Raw genomic sequence first — 20,065 nt, forward strand, 5'->3', positions numbered from 1 at the left:
CTAACCTCTTTCTTTAATTTATCGATCTCCTCGTCTTTCTTATCTTTTGCCTGGGAAACGTCACTGCCAAAGCTTACACTTTTTCGATCCCCGCTCGGATTCCGCTTGTGAGTCCACGGGTTCGCCGGGTCCCTGGCACTTGATCTACCCCTGGGTGTGGATCCGGGGCGCCCCCTGGTGCGGGAGCTCGAGCGGCCGCGCTGCTGCTGCCCTCCGGTGGCCTCCTCCAGCCTCGGGAAGGAGTCGTTTCTGGCGCGAAAGTCCTCGTTTCCGCGCCTGACCTTGGAACGGCTCCGGGGATTCCCCTCGGCGGTCGCTCCGGCTTGCTGCTCCTGAAGTTCCTGCTGCTGTTGCATGTTGATCTTGCGTTCCCATAGTCTCTACTTCACCTCGTAAGGAACACGGTAAAGTTCTCTACATTTTCTGTCGCCGAGCGGGTGTCCTTTCCCGCACAGTTGGCACTTGGCTCACATAAATGGTCTTGTGGCGGTTGTTCAATGCCACAGCCACGGCATTTCACATTCTCGGGGTCCGGACAGACGTCTTCGCGGTGTCCGAGCCGGCCGCAGGCGTTGCAAACTTCGTATTTTTGCGGTAGAGTGCGCAGCGTTGCGCCACGGGTGTGAGTCTCAGCCACCGCGGCACCCCTTTGTCTTCGAACAGTATTAAAACTGTCCTCGATTCTCTTCCGAGCCTCCGCACTCCCAGAACCGGAGGATTTCCGTAGATTTGCAGCCTTTTCAAAATAGCTTCATCCGAGAAGGACAAAGGGACTTCATGCACGACGCCTTTCCCGCAGTCCTGCGGCATAGCTACGTACGTAGTCATTTCGATCATTTCCCCTTCGAACACGAGGAGCTTAAAGTCGGCGTATTTTTTCTTCCTTTCCGCGCTGACGGTGGCGACGAGAATGGAATGTTGTTTCACATTCATCGAGATGACATCCTCTCCGGCCGCGTCTGTGCTGACGCCAGCCGCCCCAAGTATAGCGTCAGCCAAGTACGCACTTCCATATTCCATCAGACGTACGAGACCGCCGTGCGGTCCCATGACTATTTTCTCGGCGCCGTCCGGGATTCGGGCAAATTGCCTTTCAACCGACTGTGCCGCCATCTTCCTCCCTGCGAGCTTCTCGGCGGCTCGCTGCCGTTCCACATGGCGTCCCTCGTTGTTCACCAGGGGGGCCGCTTTCTCTCTTCTTACTGACGTACCATTGTCCCGGCACGTTAAATTCTTCTGGATCTAAGTCTGCACCATATACGGTCTCCGTCATGGCTGATACAGTCTTCGAGCGGAGCCGCCGCCGGTGGCGTCTCGCCGCTAGGCCTAGCCTTAGGCTTTGCTCACCATGTGGCTCGTTGAGGACCACAAGATCCCAAAAAAATGAGGAAAGCGTGGGCCCACCTTGGGAAAATCGATATCCGCGGTGTCCAGGCGTCGAATGCTGTCGATTCAGCTAAAATCCAAGTTCCGTCGAAATAAACTTGTGCTCGAGCGGCCGTAGTCGACGGAGCCCATCGAACGCACGTCCGCTCTCCACCGTCAAAGCCGAGCGTCTCAGAAAACTCGGCTCCAAGAAACGTGACGTCACAACCACGTGACGTGGCGCCGCTGACATAGCAACACATTACGTGACTTTGCCGCGGCGCCAAGCCGACTCTTCGCCGCCGCTGCGCCGGGCTCCGGCTGCTGCCTGACCACATGAGCTCGCCGAGCCTCAGGGGGGTATAAAAACTTTAGCGGTGCCTTAGCTCTGCTATGCTATAGTATACGTAACGAAAGCAGCTAGGAGCCGCTTCTTCTTCCTTTCCGCATCCTTTCGGTGCCGCTTGGCGAGTCGCGCTCTACTGGAGCCCGCCGATCACTTGGCTCGTTGGACCTCCTCCTCCCGCTCCCGGCTAGCCTTGTACCAACCAACGACTTCGGGGTCCGTAAATAATAATAATAATAATAATAATAATAATAATAATAATAATAATAATGGTTTTTGGGGAAAGGAAATGGCGCAGTATCTGTCTCACATATCGTTGGACACCTGAACCGCGCCGTAAGGGGAGTGTTAAAGGAGGGAGTGAGAGAAGAAAGGAAAGATTACTGTGATGGAGGTCTCCGGGATTAATTTCGACCACCTGGGGACCTTTATGTGCGTTGACATCACACAGGCGCATTAGCGTTTTGCCCCCATAAAAACGCAGCCGCCGCGGTCGGGTTCGAGCCCGGGAACTTCGGATCAGTAGCCGAGCGTCGTAACCACTGAGCCACCGCGGACAAAGTTAAATTGTTTTGGGGAAAAGGAAATGGCGCAGTACCTGTCTCATATCTCGGCGGTCACCTGAACCGTGCCGTAAGGAAGGGATAAAGGAGGGAGTGAAAGAAGAAAGGAAGAGGTGCCGTAGTGGACAGCTCCGGAATATTTTCGACCACCTGGGGATCTTTCCGTGCACTGACATCGCACAGCATACAGGCGCCTTAGCGTTTCTCCTCCATCGAAACGCGGCAGCCGCGGTCGTGTTTGAGCCAGGGAACTCCCGATCAGTAGCCGAGCGCACTAACCACTGAGCCACCACGGCGGGTATGGCTTCTCTTCCATGGCTTGGAACTGACGGCCGAGCGCATCGCGTGCCATGTTGATTCGACCCCACGCGCATGCGCAGTAAGGCGCACAGCTAGTCGTGGCATCAACGCACAGCGGGGGAGGGGGCGAGGCGGCGGAGTCGGCGGTGGACGTGGCGGCGCCGCAGCTGTGACGTCACGTGCAGCGCACCGGTGTTGAAACTCGCCATTGCGCAGTAGGAGCAGATGCCAAGACGGGCGGAATCGCTCCGGCTAGCGTAGTGTAGCTTTCGCTACCAAAAATTAGCTGCGGCTTAACTGCTGCTCAAGCTGGTTAGAGAGCGAAAGCTGTGGTGTGTCGGCCAAGTAGACACGGATTGGCGTCTGTAACGTTGAGTGCGGTCAACGTTTTCGGTTTTCCATTGTCTGCATTTTTTCGGTCATCTGCAAACGATACGAAGAACGTTTCACTAACCATTACTCGTTCTTAATCGGTATGGCTGATAGCCCTGCATGTGCCATGTGCGGGTACGACGAGACTATATTCCACATCCTAGCGACTGCCCTGCATACAGCGCCGAAAGGTAGTCGCTCTGCCGTGCGCTGGAGCGTCTAGATCCACGCCCACTGACAGAAATGAAGGTTCTCGGCTACTTGCCGCGGCAATCGTCGGCGGTGAAGGCCCCCAAGGCACTGCTCCGTTTTTTTGCGAATTTCTGGCCTGCACGATAGGCTGTGGCTTTAACGAACGCTGACTTCTCATAGTTACTCTCCTTTCTATCTTATTTCGTAGCGGGAGCTACACTAGGCTAATAATAATAATTGGTTTTGGGGGAAAGGAAAAGGCGCAGTCTCTGTCTCATATATCGTTGGACACCTGAACCGCACCGTAAGGGAAGGGATAAAGGAGGGAGTGAAAGAAGAAAGGAAGAAGAGGCGCCGTAGTGGAGGGCGCCGGAATAATTTCGACCACCTGGGGATCTTCAACGAGCACTGACATCGCACAGCGCACGGGCGCCTTAGCGTTTCGCCTCCATCGAAACGCAGCCGCCGCGGTCGGGTTCGAACCTGGGTTCTCCGGATCCTGGGCCGCAAGGATTGACCTTGCGTATCCGAGAGAAAGCTACCAGTCTAAATAGTGTGTAGGCAGCATTGAGACAACTGTCCGTTACTTTACCGATCATCGGGCAGTGTTTATCTGTCAGAACAATTGAATAAATAAACAATGTGTATCGGTGAATACTTCTTCAATGCTTAACATTTTAGTCACAACAATATACTCGACAACATGCGTAAGCAGCGGGGAACTACAGCTCTCGCTACGTATATCCTAGCATAGCTGAGCTAAGCCACTGCCAATTTTTGTAGCCGGTGCTGCGCTAGGCTATACCAGTCGAGGATTTCGCGGTACACGAGAGAGGCCAAATTTGCGCATACGCCGTTACCATGTTACATGGAGGGGGCCGGTTGCGCGCATGTGCCGTTACCATGGCAACCGGGGAGGAGGAGTGGGTGTGCCGCGCTCTTCGTCACCGCCGTCGCCGCGGCCGCGCGCCCGCTCCACCGTCGAAGCTGAATGTGACGTCACGCGTATGAGCAGTTCTGCGCATGCGCCGATACTATCGTAACCAGAGCGACCCCACAGCTGCGCCGCGTTCGTCACCACCGCATCGCCGCACGCCGCTCTATCACCCGAATCGCGAGAGAATAAGCGTCAGGAGGCGAATAGAGCAGCGGAGACGCCCGAACAGAGAGAGGAGCGGCTTGCCAAACGGAGACGCCAGACTGCCGAACGTAATAGACGGCACATACCCGCCGAGATGGAGCTTATGGGAGGCGTCAGTCAACGGGAACCAACTGAAGAGGATGGGAAGGCTCGTCGTGTGACTGATCGCACCATTCGAGTTTCCGAAAGTGCATCTGCGACCCGGACATATGAATCAAATCAAACTTTGTGAACAATCCGTTTGGACAAATGTGTAGTATGTGCGACAAACTGTGGCACCAAAAGGACTTGACACCAGTGAATAATCCTATGTGTGACACTGCGTTTGGCATTTCCAGAATTGTCGGATGAGACTGTGGCGACTATTTGTGGAACGTGCAAGCGCTTTCTGGTCAAGCAGAAAATTCCACTCTACAGTGTAACCCGTCTCTCATTGGTGAACATGCAGTGACAACAACAAGCTTAGCCAGCGAAACGTACCTCCCGCTACGTATATCCTGGCATAGCGGAGCTAAGCCACTCCCATTTTTATTTTCTCTCTCTCACTCCCTAGTTACTACTGCGCGTGCGCCATTAGTAGCACCGAGCCACAGGCGTTCCGCCGCTGCGTAGCGCCGCGCCTTTCCTCAAAATCCAACTTTTAATTTTCAGTTTTCTCTTTGTCTTCCTCCTTTATTCCTTCCTTTACGGCGCGGTTCGGATGTCCACCGAGATACCTGAGACGGTTACTGTGCCATTCCCCGCCGCGGTGGCTCAGTGGTTAGGGCGCTCCACTACTGATCCGGAGTTCCCGGGTTCGAACCCGACCGCGGCGGCTGCGTTTTAATGGAGGAAAAACGCCAAGGCGCCCGTGTGCTGTGCGTTGTCAGTGCACGTTAAAGATCCCCAGGTGGTCGAAATTATTCCGGAGCCCTCCACTACGGCATCTCTCTCTTCCTTTCTTCTTTCACTCCCTCCTTTATCCCTTCCCTTACGGCGCGGTTCAGGTGTCCAACGATATACGAGACAGATACTGCGCCATTTCCTTTCCCCAAAAACCAATTATGATTATGTTACTGTGCCATTTCCTTCCCTCATAAACCAAACAAAACAAGTGAGCTGACGGTGTTCATAGAGTTCATTGGCGTTGACAACTTTGCAAAGGCCGTTCATTTTCACGAAAGGGAAGGCGCACAACCGGCTCTGTGGGTCAGTGGAGACCTTAATCTTGACCTCAACGCTTGATATGGATGCACAGAAGGATAGTCCAGCCGCTGCTAAACGGCGGTATAGACAAGAGAACATTAACTCTTCCGATCCTGAGGTTGTCGACTGGCAGTTGGCTACTCAAGAGAGAATGAGCGTCGGAAGGCGGAGAGATCAGCGGAGACGCCCGAACAGAGAGAGGAACGGCTTGCCAAACGGAGATTCCAGACTGCCGAGCGTAATAGACGCAGCATATCCGCCGAGATGGAGCCTGTGGAAGGCGTCAGTCAACAGAAACCGACCGAAGAGGATGTGAAGGCCCGTCGTGTGGCTGATCACAACATTCGAGTTTCCGAAAGTGCATCTGCGACCCGGACATATGAAAGAAAAGTTTGGCTTTAATTTAGCTTTTATTTAGCACACGTCCAGACTACACAATGGGGAACTACTCTAGACTTTGTATACCAAAGAAACTCCACCAAATCGAAATACCGTATAGACAAAATCGAGACCGCTGCATGTTACTTCACAGATCATCGAGCAGTCTTCGTCTCTGTCAAGCAAAATTAATAAATTATGTGTATACCCAATGTCTCCCATTGCTAAATATACAGTGACAACAACAAGCACAGCCAGGGGAACGTACCTCCCGCTACGTATATCCTGGCATAGGGGAGCTAAGTCACTGCCAGTTTTTCTTTCGCCTGGCGTTTCCTGCTTACGACGACACGAAAATTTCCTTGGACGCTAGAGGTATACAGCTTCGCTGTAATAGTGCCGTACTGGAGGGCTCTGGAATAATTTCGACCGCCTAGGGATCTATAACATGCACTGACATCGCACAGCACACAGGCGCCTTTTGCGTTTCGCCTCCACCAAAACCGTGGCAGCCGTGGCCGGGTTCTAAACCGGGAACTCAGGCTCAGTGGCCGAGCGCCCTAAACACTGAGCAACCGCGGCGGGTGCTGAACCATTAGCTCTCAACTATTTCTTGCTGGAATTAGTTCTCTTTGCTGTTAGTCGAGTAAGAATATTTCTTGGGAGCAGGGAGTGCCTTCCAGGCCGTTCATATGCCAGCGGCACGGTTGAATATCCAACAGACAACAAACGACGCCGAAGGCCCCGTAAACTGTTCTTTCATATAGTTATAATGTTGATAACGCAACGCCGCTCCGACGGCCGCCGCGGTGGTTCAGTGGTTACGGCGCTCGGCTACTGACCCGAAAGACGCGGCTTCCATCCCGGCTGCGGAGGACGAATTTCGATAGAAGCGATGGAGGCGAGGCCCGTGTACTGTGCGATGTCAGTGCACGTTAAAGAATGCCAGGTGGTCGAAATTTCCGGAGCCCTACATAGCCTACGGCTTCCCTCATATATCCTAAGTCGCTTTGGGATATTAAGCTTCCATAGAACAAACCAACGTTCACAGGGACGAGATAAAACCATGCCGTTCCCCCGAAGCGTTGAACTCAACCCTCGTCTAAATTTCAAAGAACGCTGTTACATCGTGATATGTGGTGCTGCATAGGCGGAGGCCTGGATTTACTTAGTGAGTTCATTATTACCCCCTGTATTTGCGCGCGCGCCTGATAGAAGGCGCCTGTATATCTATCCTTGTATATGTATACAAAGGGAAGGCTAATAATCCATCCGCCCACCCGTCCGTCCGTACAGCGACCTACCATTTTATCCTACCCTAACTACCTACGTACCAACTTACCTAACTAGCCTACCCAGCCTCATCGCATGTGCGTCGTTTCGAAACGTTACACCGCTACAAGATACAATTTTAAAGCGAAAGCTTCGCTACTATAGGTAAAGCTGATTTCGCCGTGCGCTGCCGGTTGACCTTCAAGTGAGCCAAAGGTCAAGCGTTGCTATATTCCTTACCGTATGTGGTCCACCACGGTGTCGCACCACTCGACCTTTGGCCTTGACGTTTTACCTTTCGATTCGCTGGTAGAGAGCGGTAGAATAAGCCGCAGCGTTCATTGGGTGACCAACATCTCGCGAACAACTCTTAGCTGGACTGCCACCTGCCAGGGTGGCAGGGTGGGCGCGCTGCCTATCCAGTGTGCAGAACGCACTCAACGTTACAGACGCCAAGCCGCGTCTAGTTACCCGATGCACTACAGCTTTCGCTCTCGGTCCAGGTTCAGCGGTAGTTAAACCGCAGCTAATTTTTTTTACCAGGAAAACACAGCGATCAACACTTGGTTTTATCTGTAACTCGCAAGCGCTATAACTGTTAACGCGTCCATTGTGAGCGTCAATCGGAGGGCCAACCACCATTGTCGACGAGAGAACCACGCGCGATGCAACAGAGACGCTACGCTTGCTTCACCTCCGCAACAAAACGCATTTTATGCTCCTCGCTTCCCTCGGCAACAGAGAAAGGGCCGCAACACAGCTGGGCTTCCCCATGGCTCAGCAAACAACAAAGCTGCCCCACATGACCAAGGGAATAAAGAAGCCTCAGTGGCAAAGGCTGTACACGCCTACCAGTACTGGCATACAGAACGTAAGAGCCGGCCGAACGCGCGCCGAACGAACAGCCTCACCTCATTCTGACGAACAGCAACCTTGGAACCAGGCGTTCACGTATGAGGCAGCTCCTTCTTCTAGGCAGATCCCATGTCTTCTTCTTCTTCTTCTTCATGTCACCCTGCTGCTCTCGTCGTCTTCTTCGGGGCGTTCCGAACAGCGCGTGGCGAATTGACCATGGATGGATGGGTGGATAAATGGATAAAGCTGAACCCTTTAAATCTGGCGGTGGCTCACGCCACCACCCGCTTAAAATCTACTTTCCCTTCACTGTCCTTAAGCCCCAATGCCTTGGATAAATCAGCCCTGCTGCTTTCCACTGTAGGGTGAAGCCTTTTACAGAAAAGTATCATGTGTTCAGCCGTTTCCTCCTCCTCTCCGCACGCAACGCACAGCGTGTCCATCTAGTGGTACCCGACTCTAAATGTCATATTCCGCAAAACTCCTGTCCTGGCCTCAAACAACAAAGAGCTTCCCCATACAATTATCATAGATATTTTCTTTGTCAATTTCCTGCTTAAAAATCATGTATGTTCCCAGTGCTGATTTCGTCTGCATCCCTGTTTTCCACAGAGCTCTCTCTGTTTCTTTCACCTTTTTCTTAACCGATAATTGCTGATTTGCCCCCCTACTGCTGTCCAGATATTTGCTTGTCAATTTTCTAGTTCGCTTTCTTCTTTTCGTGCCAACATTCCTTATGTACAGGTATCTGAGAACTTTCTTAGCCCACTGCTTTTGCCCTATTTTCTCAATTCCTCCTCAAATGCTGTCTTACTGCCAGCTTCTCTGCTCTCGAACGACGCCCTTCCCATATCACCCTGTACCTTCTGATTTGGTATATTGCCACGTGCTCCCACAGCTAGCCTCCCTACGCCACGTTGTTTAATTTCTAACCCTGCTTGAACATCTGGTCTCATGCACACGACCGCATTACCGAAAGCCAGGCTAGGAACCATCACCCCTTTCCAGATCCCTCTTACCACTTCATACCTATTGTAATTCCACAGTGCCCTATTTTTCATGACAGCTGCATTCCTACTAACTTTATTCATTACATATTTTTCATGCTCTGCCAGATACTCAGCACCGTTATTTATCCACAGCGTTATTTGTCCATAGGCGGCCGCTGATTTGCCCCCCTACTGCTGTCCAGATATTTGCTTGTCAATTTTCTAGTTCGCTTTCTTCTTTTCGTGCCAACATTCCTTATGTACAGGTATCTGAGAACTTTCTTAGCCCACTGCTTTTGCCCTATTTTCTCAATTCCTCCTCAAATGCTGTCTTACTGCCAGCTTCTCTGCTCTCGAACGACGCCCTTCCCATATCACCCTGTACCTTCTGATTTGGTATATTGCCACGTGCTCCCACAGCTAGCCTCCCTACGCCACGTTGTTTAATTTCTAACCCTGCTTGAACATCTGGTCTCATGCACAGGACCGCATTACCGAAAGTCAGGCTAGGAACCATCACCCCTTTCCAGATCCCTCTTACCACTTCATACCTATTGTAATTCCACAGTGCCCTATTTTTCATGACAGCTGCATTCCTACTAACTTTATTCATTACATATTTTTCATGCTCTGCCAGATACTCAGCACCGTTATTTATCCACAGCGTTATTTGTCCATAGGCGGCCGCGTCTCGATGGAGGCAGAACGCTAAGGCGCCCGTAATCGGAATACCATAATCGGAATACCATCTGTTCCTGTTGATGTGCCGCTAGAAACCTTCTTCTCTGCCCTTTCCCATTCTCTTTGCTCAAGTGAAGCGATTGCAGTAACCGGTCTATCCTCCTTCGATAAATTATGTGCATCATATATTTCTTTAATTTTTTCTGTCATCCTTGTTCCTATGTGTTTTATCGCTTCATCCCCTTCTAGTCGAATACCCTTATCTGTAACAATAAACCTTTGCTCTAGCCTAGTCTTATTACTCATTGCATTTAGATGTTTCCCGAATTTTTGAGCAGCTTTTCTGTCCTTTTTATTTACTTTTGACATCCATTGTGCACACTTTCTTCTAATTTTCTCATTAATCAAATAGCATGCTTCCTTTCTACGCTCTATGAAGGTATCCCATTTTCTGTCTACTTCAACTTTTGGGGCCGTATTCTAAAACGCTCCTTACCTTACTAAGGGCGCCTCACGCACCGTAAGGCTACCTTATGTCAATTCTGAAACGTCCCTTACTAAGGAGCCCTAAGTTAGGGCCTCCTTGATGCTTCCCCACGCTAAGGGAGCCGGCATGCTACCTTCATGCTTCCTAACCCCGCTCCTTTACCTGAAGGGTTGCTTTCACACAAGGGTCTGCACACACTACCGCGCGCACACGTCCCGCAGCAGCTCTGCGCGCGCGTAGCGAAGACAGCCGTCAAGCCAGCCGAGCAGGCGCGAAGTGCGAAGTTCACGACAATGCTGTCACGCGCGTACGTCTCGGACGACGGCAGTTTTGAAGCCTACGGAAGGTTTTTACGCCGCGCAGCTGGACTTCTGCACGGCGATGTTTAAAGACATCCGGTGTCGCCTCAGCTGCGGAGTCTCGCAGATCGCCTCAACCCATTGGAGCTCTACAACGACCACGAGTTTTTAGCACGCTACCGCTTTTCCAAAGAAGCTGTGCTAGCCTTACTGGCGGAGCTGCAAACTACGGACAAGGCAGACAACAGAGGAGCTCCGCTGCCACCCGCACTCAAGCTGCTCATTGCACTCCGCTTTTATGGCACCGGTGCCATGCAGACTGTTGTGGGGGACCTTGTGAATGTGTCGCAGCCTGCAGTCTGCAGAAGCATTTGGGAGATGACACAACTGATATGTGTGCGTCTGTTTCCCAAGTATGTGAACGTGCCGAACTCAACGGAAGCAAGGGCAGCGATGACGAAGTTTTACGAGATCGGTGGGTTTCCCGGTGTCACGGGGTGTGACTGCACCCATGTGCCCATCAAAAGCCCCGGTGGGGATGACGCTGAAGTCTACAGAAATAGAAAAGGTGTCTTTTCGATAAATGTGCAGGTAAGTGAACGCCGTACACTCTTTGAATAGTGCCTGCCTATGTTTACTCACTGTAATAGTTACTAATCGTTATGTAATAATATTGCGTTATTTGTATGAAGGACACTACGTGATGGTAAATGTGAGCAAAATAACTGCCATTAGGGCAGCTTGAAACCCCAAACCCGTACACTGGTAGTGCAGCATCAATGCACCTCACATTAAACCACATACCCTGAGGTCAAACGCACACAAACGTGTCTGCTCCAGTTTAAGTTTTCTTTCTTTTACAGGCTGTAACAGGCCCTGCGCTTGAGTTTTACGACGTCGTCGCAAGGTGGCCCGGCCCGGTTCACGATAACCGAATTTTTAACAACAGTAGGGTCATGGTGAGGTACGAGGACAAGGAAGTACCTGGCACTCTACTGGGTGACCAGGGATACGCATGTTTGCCTTATCTCATGACACCGCTGAGAAACCCTCGAACGTCTGCACCAAAAAGGCAAGTAAGACAATTTGCGTTAGTGATCTCAAGTACACAAGCCTATTATCTTGTCTTCCTTTTCTCATAGGTACAACAGGAGCCACATAAAAACTCGCAACTCTATTGAGCGCGCGTTTGGAGTGTGGAAAAGAAGGTTTGGGTGTCTGAGCAAGAAACTGGAAACCAAACTTGAAAGAACAACTGCAATCATCACAGCATGCGCAGCTCTTCACAACGTTGCCTGCTCTTTGAGGGACCCACTTCCTAATGGAGATGAGCCAGAACTTGAAGAGGATGATGAAGCAGGGCCAAGTGTTCCTGATAGTCATCTGGGCACGCAGCATAGAACCCGCCTTATCGATAGTTGCTTCACGAGAGACCAAAATGACGCAAACGACAATGAAATGGATTCCGATTAGAGGTAATACTTGGCGATTACTGCAGTGTAAAATTTTTGCCTGTACTAAGGAGGCTGAAAAAGCTATTAATAACTGAAAATCACATGCAAAAAAGCACAATGGAATGTCCCTGAGTCCAGTAGAAATTTATTTTGCCCTTTATGGCATCTTCAAGCCGTTGTGGTTCGTGCTTTTCACTGCTTCAAGCTGCTTGGAAAGAACAGCTTGTTTGAGTTGCTCAGTTTTTAGTTTCGCTCTCAAGACCCTCATTTTCAATTTGTGAACGGCACTTCTCTTGTGCCTTTCATCCACATATTGTTCTTGTTTTGCTGCATGCTCATCAATAATCATCTTCATTCTTGACTTGTGTTCGATGCGCCTTTGACTTTTGTCATCCTCCGCAGCCTGAAGACGAGCCTCGAGCTCAGCAGACAGCGCCTGCTCGACAGCCACAGCTCGACCTCCTTGCCTGCGGCGCGCTGCAGGCTCTGATACTTCATCCAGGCTGCATGGTGGTGCAACTCTCTCATCCTCAGTTGACGGCCCAGCAGCACTAATGTCAGGTGCTGGTGAGGCCAGCAGCGTGGCATCAGAAAGTCCGTCCTCGCTTTGGAAGATCACTGTAGACTCTGCAAGAATTGTAAATAAAACATTCTATAGTCCAGTTTGTTGCAGATTACTATTAGGAATTTTTCGTTCTGTGCACGACTACCAACCAGGCAGGCAATACGAACTTTGTTGTCATTGTTTAAGGCATGGCAACTTGCAAACTGCGACTTCAGGCCATCATCAGGCAGATGGCCTGCAGGACAGTGGTGCACCAAACAAAAGCTGCAGCGGTATAGTAAATTTGTAAACTTAAGTGGTTGACAACCGAAAGGCTTCCTTCTCACACCAGAGGTGCCCCGCCGGAGGCGGTCTTTCGATGATTTACCATGTCAGAACTGAATCATGACTTGAAGTCTTATATACAGAAGATTAGTTTCCAGACTGCATGACACGCCCTCCAACTTCGGCAAATAAATACTCTCCCTAAACTGCACGCAAAAAATAAACATTAAAATTATTTAAAACCTGCCAAATTCCTAGCAATGGCCTCGAAATGACTGGTTTCATGTTACGCGTCCAGCCCAACAGCTTCTGTAGTGTACTGTCATTCCTTCATGAAAAAAAGCAAACGTACAAACATTCCTCGTCGTCTTAACTGAAGGAATTTTCCTTGAGGTTGGTTGACCTCCGGATCTCCCGGTTGTTGGGCATAAAAAAATTGTTTGAGGGACTGCCGCCGTCGCTGACAACAGTGGCACCTGGACCGGCTGACAGTTCCCACAATGAGCTAAGCCGTTCCGTCGCCAGCGCTTTTCTGGCCCTCAGGTTGGCACGACCCCTGCCAATTCGTCAGGTAGAAGCACTCAAGGCGCTTTGTTAAGTGCACAGACACTACGCGAATGCTGAAGCGAAGGGAGCTCGCATGGCAGCCATGGACAAAGGGACGCCGAAGCGCGCCTGAACCAGCTTCGCACACCGCGAGACACCACGCCGTTTCTGGAAATCGGCCCTTTCAACAGCCACCTGTTCAATGCGCTGCTCTTTGCTTTCGACGGGGCGCTTCTGGCATCGCGGTAGCCACTGTAATCGCAGTGACAAGTGGAATTGAAGGCAGCGAAAAACTATTCGACTGAAGACAAGAACGCATTCTTGTCGCTAGCCAAGCGGACGGCAAAAAAAAAGATTCTTCGAATATATCGACAGCAGCAAGTGTTCATCAGAAGTGGCGACCATTACACTGTTCACAAGACAAAATAATCTCATTATGATAGCACGCCAACTACAAAATTTCCTGACTGCAGACAAGCATACTTTGGCGAACTGCATTACATAGGGATAGGAAAAATGTGCAGCTATGAAAGCAGCAACAGTAAAAAAAATATATGGTAAAAGCAGCGCAGTAAGTTGCACTTACCGCCGTCACTCTCGTCGAGCCGGGCATCTCCTTGGACCATGCTGGCGATTATATTTGAAACGTCAGCGCTGACTCGAGGCCGGTCACTGTCAAAAGCGTTTGGTGCCGTCGTAGTGATGTGTGGCACAATCGCTTCTATTTGTGAGAGCCTTTCGTCCACCGGCTTTGGTGGAGGACCACCACCTGTCATGAAACATGCACACTTCAAATTAGTACTTATCATTTGCAAAAAGCACGGAAACTTACCTGTACCCATAACTCCTCTTGATAGCCTGGCCCGTTCTTTCTTCGCCTTCTGCTTCATGTTGTCCCACAATTTCTTCAGTTGCTTCACTTCGCGAGGTCGCACATTCGGCATGCTATTATATTCACAGCACAACCGCTCCCAAGCTCTTGATTTTGCGATGAGTGAAACTCAGTCGGTTTTCTTACATTCAACTAAATGTTTGTATTTTCCTATCAGCTCTTGAAGAATATCTTTCTCTTCCTCGGTGAAATACAACTTCCCGGGCATATCGGCGTAAATAATATACACAACCCGAGCACAAACGACACACACACGAGAACCGCTGCCACCCCGCCAGTGGCAGCGGTTTTTGTTGCCAGACTCAGTTTGCTTCGTTGCCAAAATGAGACGTTTTAAAACAGTCAACGAAGTTTTTACGAACTAGATAGACACTGTGCTGACGAATAGCCAATAAAGGTAATTTTATGAGCAAGTTCATTTTATTTTCGCAAATAGTGCTAAAATTTTTAAGAGTTCTTGTGCATAATCTCGACACCAGTACGGCCATGACACCTCCCTTCCTCCGTAAGGAGCTCCTTTCGTAAGGAAGCCCTAAGGAAGCTTTCAGCATTCCGAGCGACCATCTTAGGCCGCCTTACGTTTAGGCAGCATGAAGGCCTCCTAACTAAAGGTAAGGAAATGGTGTAAGTTAAGGAGCGTTTTAGAATTCGGCCCTTGGTTCCTCTCTCTTCTTGGAATATCTGTGTTCCCTGGACGCTTCCTGGCGTTTCTCTGTTGCCCTCTTGACCTGCTCATCCCACCAACTCTTGGGTTTGCGTCTTTTCCCTTTTAGCTTTACTCGCACCTTAGTTCTAGCTCCAGTAATCGAGTTAATCTGGTATATGTCCATTCTGTTTCACTATCCTCAAAAATTACTTTCTCAATTTGTTTGGCTGCTGCTTCCAATTGATTTTCTCAGTAAAAATTGCCCTCTGATTGTTCATCTCGCTTCAGTCCTACATTGGTTTCTCTTCTGAAACTCACCTTGATACACTTGTGGTCCCTACCTAGACTTCTGGTACCATGTTCATCTATGCCAATTACCCCTAATCTATTATACATCCTCTGTGACATAAGTGCATAATCTATCTTCGAGTAGACTCCCTGCCTCCCATGTTATGAGCCCTTCACACTTCTCGGTACTGTTGCATACAATTAAATCATGCTGTCACACATGTCCTGAAGCATGCTTCCTGTTGAACCTGTGTACCCATCCATGTCTTCTATATGTGCGTTCATGTCGCCTAATATAACTTTCTCGCCCTGTCCTCCTAGCTCATCAACGTTGCTTGCAATACATTCTAACTTTTTCCTGTTTTCCTCTTTGGCCTTAGCGCCTGTTCACAGGTATACAAAGCCAAGGAGTGTTTGCTCCCCTGCCACTTTTCCTTTTAGCCATAAATGTTCCTTGCATCCCAGTATAACCCTTTGAAAATACTTACTGTTATGAACGAATGCCCCAATTCCACCCCCCTTTCTGCTGCCAACTGTTCGATTGCAATATTCCCATGCGTAGTCCAGGTTACAGGGTGGTTGCTCCATGCCTCGAAGTTTCGTTTCCACAGAACCATATACCATTAATTCCTCCTGCCTTAACTGTTCTTAGATTTCCTCCCATTTCAGTCTATTCCTGCCACATTGCATGTTAATGAAACATATCTGAATTAACTTGGCCCTGGCGCTTGTGTCTATTTCTTCTCCTATGGTTCCATCGTCCCTTTGATCTTGGTTCTTCCTTCTCTACACTGGTTCGCTCAGAGCTCTGGGTCCATCCAAACAAGCTGTTGCCTGGCGACCTATCCTACTACCCACCCTCTTGCCAGTGGCCCCCGTAGTGAATGCCATCCTGTGCAAAAGGGTGGGGTGGGGGCTGACCTCGTACACTTCCCTGTTAACTTCCATTACCCTGTATTCTAGTCGTTGACTCATTAACAAAATTACACGGTTAGTCTCAACGACCCTCTTTTCCGTTTCGCTAGCCTGCCTCTGGACCTCTGGGATTGTGCATATGGTCACATGCACACTCTCAGAGGCCTCTCTAAGCATACGCATCCCCACTTCTAACTGCTTCTCGAGATTCTGGCTCCTCCCCTTCAGCACATCGTTGAGACCAGCATGGATAACGACAAGGTGTTCGCCATCCATGTTGCCCACCACCGCCTCCTGGGCTTCTTCCATTGCATCTACCATGCACTTCCCTGACTGGACCTCCACTTGCACCCGCCTCTCCGCCTTCACTGTCGTCAAAACTGCTTCCTCAACCCTCGCTACGTTCGAGTCACCGATTACTAATACCCTCCAGAGCTCTAACTGTTAGGTTCCTAAGTGCTACTGTTGCCCTCCGGATCGCACTAGGCGTCTCTCCCGCCGCCGTACGCCACTGTCGCGAGCCTCTGTGTCCGTTTTTATCTCTCGGTCTTCCCCACTCAAAGCTTGCTGCGCTACAGCACTGTATGATCGACGAGCCTCGTCCCCTATCTGCCACTGCTCCGAACCGGGGTGCCCTGCCGGCCCCGACCTGAGCGCTTCTACCTGCTCTTCTAGCTGGGCCCGCTTTTCCCGCTCCTCCTTCAGCTCGCCCACAATTCGCTCCAACAGGTCAGCATTAGCCTCTTCCCTTTTAGACGACTCGGCGACCTGAGTTTCTAGCTTGATCCGTTCCTCTCGTTCCACCTTCAAGTCCCCTTTGAGTTCCTTAATCCTAGCTGCCCATTCCCCTTTCAACGTATGAACGGCTCTTCAAAACGCTTACACATCTTGCACGCGAAGCTATCTCCATCTGCCTCGGCTAAGCTCCTGAACTTGGTCTCATCTAAATAGCACCAACGGTCGCACTCCTGGCGCTGCACTAACTCCCCGTCCCCGTCCACCTTTACTTTCCTAGCTAGCCTACCTATTGTCCGGCCAACTACGCAACGTAAAAGCCCGCCAAAATTCCTACACAAAACCTTCGGCACTACGCAACATAAAAGCCCGCCAAAATTCTTACAACAAAAACCGTCGGCACTACGCAACGTAAAAGCCTGCCAAAATTCCTACACAAAAACCTTCGGCGCACACACTTCCGCTTGCCTTCCTACCCTTAACTGGGTTTAAAACTACCGCCCGACAGCTGGATGGATGGATGGATGGATGGATGGATGGATGGATGGATGGATGGATGGATGGATGGATGGATGGATGGATGGATGGATGGATGGACGGACGGACGGACGGACGGACGGACGGACGGACGGACGGACGGACGGACGGACGGACGGACGGACGGATGGATGGATGGATGGATGGATGGATGGATGGATGGATGGATGGATGGATGGATGGATGGATGGATGGATGGATGGATGGATGGATGGATGGATGGATGGATGGATGGATGGATGGATGGATGGATGGATGGATGGATGCAGCTGAACCTTTTACATCGGGCAGTGGCTCTAGCCACCTAGCCATGTCTTGTGAAATTTTACTCCTGTCTTGCTTTTAGCCACCAATCAGATAACCTTCGCTTGGTTACTTCTAACCCCTTAAAATCCACTTTCCCTTCACTATCCCTAAACCCCAATGCCTTGGGTAAGTCAGCCCTGCTGCCTTCCACTGTAGGGTGAAGCCCTTTACGGAAAAGTATCAAGTGTTCAGCCGTTTCCTCCTCCTCTCCGCACGCAATGCACAAAGTGTCTATCTCCTGGTACCTGACTCTATACGTCTTAGTCCGCAAAACTCCAGTCCTGGCCTCAAACAACAAAGAACTTCCCCTGCAATTATCATAGATAATTTCTTTGACAATTTCCTGTTTAAAGGCCCGGTATGTTTCCAGTGCCGATTTCGTCAGCATTCCTGTTTTCCACAAAGCTCTCTCTGTTTCTTTAACCTTTTTCTTAACCGATAATTGCTGATTTTCCCCCTTACTGCTGTCCAGATATTTGCTTGTCAATTTTCTAGTTCGCTTTCTCCATTTCGTGTCAACATTCTTTATATACAGGTATCTGAAAACTTTCCTAGCCCACCGCTTTTCCTCCATCTTTCTCAATCGTGCCTCAAATGCTATCTTACTGCTAGCCTCTCTGCTCTCGAAATACGCCCATCCCATATCACCCTGTACCCTCTGATTTGGTGTATTGCCATGTGCTCCCAAAGCTAACCTCCCTACTCCCCGTTGCCTAATTTCCAGCCTTGCTTGAACATATGGCCTCATACACAGGACCGCATTACCGAAGGTCAGGCTAGGGACCATCACCCCTTTCCAGATCCCTCTTACCACCTCATACCTATTGTAATTCCACAGTGCCCTATTTTTCATGACAGCTGCATTCCTACTAGCTTTATTCATTACATATTTTTCATGCTCTGTCCGATGCTCAACACTGTTATTTATCCACACCCCAAGATACTTGTACTCATTCACTACTTTTAGCACAAACTCCTGTATTCTATGCTCGCCGCCCTCTTCATTAAATATCATGACTGCAGATTTTTCCTTACTATACTTGAAGCCTAATCTATCTCCCTCTGTACTGCATATGTCTAACAACTTCTGCAGGTCTTCCTTGTTGTCAGCCATTATCACTATATCGTCCGCGTATATTAGTCCCGGTAATGTCTGTTTAATCAATTCCCCTTGCTTGAAAAAAGATAGGTTGAAGCCTAGTCCGTTCCCCTCTAGCTTGGCCTCCAAACCTTGCAGGTACAACATGAACAAAAAAGGGGACAGAGGACATCCTTGTCTAAGCCCCCGCTGTATCTCTACAGGCCCTGATACATTTTTTTCCCATTTTATGAGCACTCTGTTACCTCTATATATATCTTTTAAAAGATTGATTACTCCATTTTCCACATCCAATGTGCCCAGTATGTCCCACAAATGCTCCTGAGTAACGTTGTCATAGGCTCCCCTAATATCCAGAAATGCGAGTCATAAGGGCCTATGTTCCTTTTCCGCAATTTCTATACACTGTGTCAATGAAAATAGATTGTCCTCCAACCTCCTTTGTTTCCGGAACCCATTCTTTAGTTCCCCTAACACCCCCTCGTTCTCCACCCAAGCCTGCAGTCTATCCTTTATAATTTGCATCACCACCCTGTAAACCACAGCTTTGTCCCCCTTTCCCTTATATATCATGTTCATTCTACTTAATCGCCATTCATCGGGGACTTTCACATCCACTATCATTTTGTTCACTACCTGTATTAATGTTTGCTTGGATTTTGGTCCTAACTTCTTTATCAACATAATCGGGATACCATCTGGTCCTGTTGATGTGCCACTAGGAACCTTCTTCTCTGCCCTTTCCCACTCTCTTTGCTCAAGTGAAGCTATTGCTGTAACCGGTCTATCCTCCTTCGATAAATTATGTACCACGTGCTTTGCTGAAAATTTTTCCGTCATCCTTGTTCCTATGTGTTTTATTGCTTCATCCCCTTCTAGTCGAATACCCTCATCTGTAACAATAAACCTTTGTTCTAGCCTAGTTTTATTACTCATTGCATGTAGATGTTTCCAGAATTTTTGGGCTGCTTTTCTATCCTTTTTATTTACTTCTGACATCTATTGGGCACCCTTTCTTCTAATTTTCTCATTAATCAAATAGGATGCGTCCCTTCTACACTTTATGAAGGTATCCCATTTTCTGTCTACTTCGGGTTTTGGTTCCCCCCTCTTCTTGGAATATCTGTGTTCCCTGGACGCTTCCTTGCGCTTTTCTATTGCTCTCTTGACCTCCTCATCCCACCAACTCTTGGGTTTGCATCTTTTCCTTTTTAGCTTTACTCGCACCTTAGCTAGCTCTAGCTCCAGTAATCGAGTTAATTTGGTATAAGTCCATTCTGTTTCACTATCCTCAAAAATTACTTTCTCGATTTGTTTGGCTGCTGCTTCCAATTGCTTTCCTGAGTAAAAATTTCCCCCTGATTGTTCATCTTGCTTCAGTCCTGCATTGCTT

General features: G+C 49.5%; 1 protein-coding gene and 1 pseudogene across 2 annotated transcripts in view; both read right to left on the bottom strand.

Moving 5' to 3' along the window:
* The window catches only part of LOC144132373 (BTB/POZ domain-containing protein KCTD9-like), an 82,806-nt gene extending 74,716 nt beyond the window's left edge, over window positions 1-8,090 (bottom strand). Inside the window, exon 1 of the mRNA XM_077664728.1 lies at window positions 8,026-8,090. Within this exon, the coding sequence (XP_077520854.1) occupies window positions 8,026-8,030 (5 nt within the window). The 5' untranslated portion in view covers window positions 8,031-8,090. The remainder of the gene's footprint in view (window positions 1-8,025) is intronic.
* A 3,946-nt stretch (window positions 8,091-12,036) lies between these two features.
* LOC144134628 (uncharacterized) lies at window positions 12,037-14,372 on the bottom strand (annotated as a pseudogene). The gene is made up of 3 exons (XR_013315180.1): window positions 14,087-14,372; window positions 13,841-14,023; window positions 12,037-12,506 (listed from the first exon to the last, which is right to left on the bottom strand). The product of XR_013315180.1 is annotated as an uncharacterized LOC144134628 (transcript).
* Window positions 14,373-20,065: the final 5,693 nt, after the last annotated feature.

The sequence above is a fragment of the Amblyomma americanum genome, chromosome 5 (assembly GCF_052857255.1).
Source record: "Amblyomma americanum isolate KBUSLIRL-KWMA chromosome 5, ASM5285725v1, whole genome shotgun sequence".
Taxonomy (NCBI): Eukaryota; Metazoa; Arthropoda; class Arachnida; order Ixodida; family Ixodidae; genus Amblyomma; species Amblyomma americanum.